Raw genomic sequence first — 5,152 nt, forward strand, 5'->3', positions numbered from 1 at the left:
GCCCAGTGGCCTGGACGCCCGAGGCAGGCTCTTAGTTTTTCTAGGCCTCAGTTCCCGTAATCTGTAAAAAGGACATAATGCTGCACCGGCCTGTGCACTGAAGGGTTCCGGGTTCGATTCCGGTCAAGGGCCTGTGCCCAGGTTGCGGGCTCCATTCCCAGTAAGGGGCGACCAGGAGGCAGCCAATCAATGTCAATAAACATATTTTTTTAAAAAAGACATAATGCTGACCTCGACTCTAACCACCGATCCAGAACAGGTGAACCCTGGGTTAGGGCTGGACCTGCTCAACCCACACAGGCGGCCACAGGCCCCCGGACGTCAGACCTGGTCAGATGGGATTGTAGTGAGGCCCGGAGGCCGCCCAGAGCCGCCGCGCAGGGGCCCAGGGCCCGCGGTGGGTGTGCCCCTCAGCCTCTCTCTTCCTGCAGGTCAGAGCTCCGGTGCCGTGGAGGAGATGCTAGACCAGGAGAACAGGCGGATGGCTGATAGCCTGGCATCCAAGGTCACCAGGCTCAAATCGGTCAGTAGTGGGCCACTGTCGCTCCAGCTGGCACCCTGGAGCGGGGGCCGAGGGGGTAGAGGCCTGGAAGGGTTTCATGGGCTTCCCACCTGTGTGAGGCCCAGGTGACACTGGACCTGACCCCTGGTGGTGGCAGGGTCTGTTGGTCTCGTTGGGGGGTCAGGTCCTGTGCAGTGGGGATGCCCTGGCCTGACCCTCCTCCCTCTGTGTCCTGACCAGCTGGCCCTGGACATCGATAGGGACACGGAGGACCAGAACCGGTACCTGGACGGCATGGTAAGGTCTGCGACTTGCATGCGTGTCTCGGTCAGCCCTGCCCTCTGCCCTGTGCCCGCTGGGCAGCCCTGGGGACCGGGGAGGCTCTGCCCGCGTGACCGTGCTGTGTTCCTCCCCCAGGGCTCGGATTTCATGAGCATGACAGGCCTGCTCACTGGGAGCGTGAAGCGCTTTTCCACGATGACGCGGTCTGGGCGAGACAACCGGAAGCTGCTGTGTGGAGTGGCCGGGGGCCTGGTTGTGGTCTTCTTCATCCTCTACTACCTCCTGTCCAGAGCAAGGACGTGAGCCAGTGGAGCTGGCTCCGGGGGTGCCCTGGGCAACGAGGGTCTCCTGCCCGGTGCCTGGCTGCAGAGGACCTGCTACCTAACACTGCTTTGACATGGTGACCGTGGCTTAGAGTCTCCTCCCGTGTGGCTGGGAGACCAGCTGCCTCCGACCTGAGCTGTGTGGCTGGCGCAGGGGCCCCAGGTGCTCGCGGCACCGGCAGCCTCCTAGGAGCAGAGCAGCCGGGAACCCTGGACATGGTCGCCCGTGGCCCGCAGCCCTTCCCCCGCCCTCGGCTCTGACACCCCATCCTTGTCTGGGAAAGGCCGCGTCTGCTCTCAGGTGCCTGGGTCTGACGGAAGGTGAGGCTGCGAACCTCAGATCAGCGCCATCTTCCCACGTGGGCTCCAGCCCAGGCTGGCAGTTCCTCCTGCCCCGGGCTGCCGAGCACAGTGGGGTGGGCGGCGGTGCTGAGGGCCGCCGCTCGGCCTCGATCTCGGCCTCGGCCTGCCCTCCAGTCCCGCGGCTGAAGCCAGACCTCCGGGGAAGAGCAGGTGGTGCGGATGAAGGAGTGGAATGCAGTCCGGGCTGGGGCCCCAGGCCCCAGCTTTCTGGATCTCGCGGACGTGTATCCAAGAGCAGAAATGCACGTTTCCTCAGGATTGAGGATCCACTCAGAGATGCGTTTCCTGGAGACCAGGGCTCTAGAAGCAGGTCCCTTTGGCAATTCAGAGTCGGGCAGTGTGTGCGTGTGCGTGTGCGTACACATGTGCGTGCACGTGCGTGAGGGCTTCTATGGGTCTTGACAGCGTGTAAGGAGCCTTTTTGTAGGACCTGTGGCCACTTGAGGGTCCCTGGGTAACTCCCTCTGCACCAAGCCAGCCCTTCCTCCCCTCCGTGCTGTGAGGGAGCTCTGAGCCAGGCCTCCTCCCCAGCATCTGCAGCCTGTCCTCCCGACGGCCTGTCCCCGGGCCCTGACTTCCCACTTGGCAGGCCCTGTGCCCACACAAACCAAACCCCAGGCCAGCGGCTTCTCACCCCAGTGCCCTTGTCCTCACACAGAGCCAGTTATTGGCTCTGTCCTTCACGCCTTTGTTCCTATCCTCTGCCTTCCCGGCCTCTCCCATGACTGCCCGCAGGCTGTGGGCCCACTGTCCGCCCGCCTGCACAGTCACCCCTGGGGCTTGTTGGCTCCTGCCATCGCTGCTCCTCCCCGCAGGCCGAGCCTGTCCTCGTGGTCACTGGTGTCCTCCAGCGCACCTGGCCGGCCCCTCGGCCTCCGGGAGGGTCCAAGGGCTCTGCTCTGTCTCCCTGCCCTCCAGCGCACGCTCATGTCACTGAGCTCTTGAACCCACCCGTCTCTGGGGCTGCTTCCCTCCATGATGGTCCAGCCTGTGACCCCGGGCACCTCAGCTCTGGCTCAGCCTCGGCTTCTCTCCCGTGAACCCCGTCATGGGGGCTTGTGCATATCACCACGCTGCTGCTGCTGCCTGCCGTGCCCCGCCGGTCCTGCAGACAGCCGAGCCCGCGCTCCGCGGCCCCCACGCCTCCCTGGCCTGCGGTGCTGGCCTCGCCCGGAGAACATGGCTCTGCTATGGCACAAGGTCACCACGCCCCAGGGCTCTGCCTCGCGCGGGTGCGAATGAGGAGTGCGGCTCTGTCGGGCGGCCTCCGGGAGCGTCCTGTGCTTGCCCACCTCCGTCGGTCTCCAGGCCCTGCAACTCCAGCCGTTTTGGGGCCTGGACTTCCCGTTCTTGTGTGAGGGTGGATTCCGTGAAGGCGGCACGTGGGCTGTCACCCTCAGCACGGGTGTGTGTGCACACGGCACCTAACTGTGCTGGGAGGGCTGCCGACACTGAGCCCTCAGAGCAGCCCATCTCGTGAGGATGACCTGCCAGGCTCCCCCACAACTCAAGAACAAGACAATAAAAATTTGGAATAAACAGCCTCATTTCCCTGGGCTCGAGGGCTTTGTGGCACTGACCCCAGTCCCTGGGTGCTGTGGGCACTTGGGGCTGGACCCGCCTGCTTCCCCTCTTGGGGTTCTCCCAGGTCCTTCGCCTCCTCACTCGTTCCCTCAGATGCGTGCTCTGCTCAGGTTCAGTAACTCAGCCAGGGACAGGGCTGCATCGCCTGGTATGGGGCCAGTGAGTGACCGCACGACAGCTGACACCTGCGCTGTCCTGTGCTGCCTGCCTGGCTGGGATGTATCAGGGCACCCTACCAAGTCACTCAGCCATGGCCGGGTTGCTCAGTGGCTTGGGGGGTAACCCTGAACACCAGGAGGTCACGGGTTCGATCCCGGTCAGCGTGCATGCAGAAAGCAGCTGGCTGGTGTTTCTCACATTGCTGTTCCTCCCTCTCCCTGTCTCTGAAATTAATAACATATCCTCCTGTGCGGACTAAAAAGGCCCCCCAAACGTCAATCAAATCGCAGTGAGCCCGGCTGGATGGCTCTGGTTGAGCATCGACCTGTAAACCAGGAGGTGGTGATTGGATTCCCAGTCAGGGCACGTGCCCGGGTTGTGGGCTCCATTCCCAGTGGGGGCCGTGCAGGAGGCAGCGGGTCGGTGATTCTCACCATTAATGTTTCCCTCTCTCTCTCTGAAATCGATAACAATATTTTTTAAAAAGTCACAGGTGACCGATGCCCCAGTTAGTGGCCGGGCCAGGACGCCAGGCCTCACCTGGACAGGCTGGCTGCATCACCGGCGGTTGCTCCCACGGCTGCATGGCAGCGCTGGGTGAGCGGAGGTCGGACGGACCAGCTGCCTAGGTGCTGCACCCCACAATGTGGTACTGTTGCTGAAGGGGAGCAAGGTGGGGTGGGTGTCCTCTGTGTGCTGTGTGGCCCGGCCCAGAAGTCACCCAGCAGCAGTGCGGGGAGGTCACTGCAGATTCGAGGGGCGGAACAGACCCCTTCTCTGGGGCGGGGAGAGCCCATCGGGAAGGGAGCGTGTGGGAGAGGCACGGGTGTGCCCATGGGGTCAGGGCAGCCTCGCCCCCCAGCCCTCCTGTCTGCCCAGACCCCAGGCTGGCAAGGCCGGCCCCTACCCAAGACAAGTCGATAGCAAATGGAATCATGATTTATTATATGTGGGCACACAATTAGCAAGGGGGTGCATAGAAAAATGTCACAATTGTCCAAAGAAGCGTGCTTCGGCCTGCGGGCCAGGTAGGCGGTGGCTGGGCTCTGCCCGTCCCTGCCCCGCCCGGGGCTAGTCCACCTGCAGGATCAGGGGGGTCATGTAGTCGGAATGTTTGATGCCGAAGGTGACGATGGGGGCGCAGGGCTTGGTCAGGGTCACCTGGCGGAGGAGAAGCTGTGAGGGGCGGGCACCCCTGCCCCCACCCCACAGGCCCATCTCCCGCCCAGCCAGTCTGGGCCGGGTCTCCCTGGCCCCACCCTCTTCCCTGCACCCCTCGGCCTCCCAGACCTTCTCGGGGCTGTGGGCTCCTGGGCCTGGCTTGAGGGTCTTGTCCCCCGGGGGCTCCACTCGGGCCGCAATGGTGTACTGTGGAGCCTTGAACTTGGTCACCTGCATGTCGGTCTGGTGGTAGGCCGCGGGACCTGGGGTCTGGGAGGCGAGAGGCTCAGACAGCTTGGCTGCCAAGGCCCGCAACCAGAGGCCAGGGCCAGTGCTGGCCGGGGTTTCCGGCCCAAGTCACTGTGCCTGTGGGTCAGGGCCCGCCTGTCCCCACAGCGTTCCCCATGGCAATGAGCCCCAGTGCTGTGGGTCCCTCTGTATGGACGCCCCCCTCCCCCCATTTCAGCCTTGTGGTGGCAGTGACGCCCCAGCGTGTGGCAGCCCCGGCTCATCCCTGCTGCGAGCCGTGAGAGGCCGCTGCCCGCTGGGACCTGTCCTGTGGGCCTGGCAGTGGGCGGGCTGGACAGCAGGGCCGTGGGAGTGGCTCAGCATAAGCCCACCCCCAGAGCCCTCCCCCGTGCTCACAGCTCAGGGTGTCCTCCCTGCCTCCTGCCAGCTGCCCTTAACGACACAGCCCCGGGGACCCCTTCGCGGCTCAGCCCTCCTCCACCCTCAAATGTGGCCCAGGCACGTGGCCCACACCCAGGGGGTGAAGCGA

At 64.3% G+C, this 5,152-nt stretch overlaps 2 protein-coding genes across 2 annotated transcripts in view; one reads left to right on the forward strand and one right to left on the reverse strand.

The window, feature by feature from the left end:
- Nucleotides 1-223: 223 nt before the first annotated feature.
- On the forward strand, nt 224-3,026 carry LOC102764377 (BET1-like protein). The gene is made up of 3 exons (XM_006768171.2): nt 224-523; nt 743-799; nt 920-3,026. Exons 1-3 carry the CDS (start codon nt 224-226, stop codon nt 1,085-1,087), a joined length of 525 nt encoding a protein of 174 aa, XP_006768234.1. The 3' UTR covers nt 1,088-3,026.
- Nucleotides 3,027-4,136: 1,110 nt separating this feature from the next.
- ODF3 (outer dense fiber of sperm tails 3) overlaps nt 4,137-5,152 on the reverse strand; it is a 2,808-nt gene continuing 1,792 nt past the window's right edge. The window contains 2 exon segments of the mRNA XM_006768161.2: nt 4,137-4,374; nt 4,504-4,809. Coding sequence (XP_006768224.1) covers nt 4,285-4,374; nt 4,504-4,809 — 396 coding nt within the window. The 3' untranslated portion in view covers nt 4,137-4,284.

This window comes from Myotis davidii, unplaced genomic scaffold (genome assembly GCF_000327345.1).
Source record: "Myotis davidii unplaced genomic scaffold, ASM32734v1 scaffold2863, whole genome shotgun sequence".
Classification (NCBI taxonomy): domain Eukaryota; kingdom Metazoa; phylum Chordata; class Mammalia; order Chiroptera; family Vespertilionidae; genus Myotis; species Myotis davidii.

Excerpts from the sequence above, each read along its gene's own strand:
- LOC102764377 (XM_006768171.2), top strand. The coding sequence starts at position 224 with ATGCTGACCTCGACTCTAACCACCGATCCAGAACAGGTGAACCCTGGG. Across the intron at positions 524-742 it reads AGGTCACCAGGCTCAAATCG|CTGGCCCTGGACATCGATAG; the intron begins GTCAGTAGTGGG and ends TGTCCTGACCAG. Across the intron at positions 800-919 it reads ACCGGTACCTGGACGGCATG|GGCTCGGATTTCATGAGCAT; the intron begins GTAAGGTCTGCG and ends TTCCTCCCCCAG.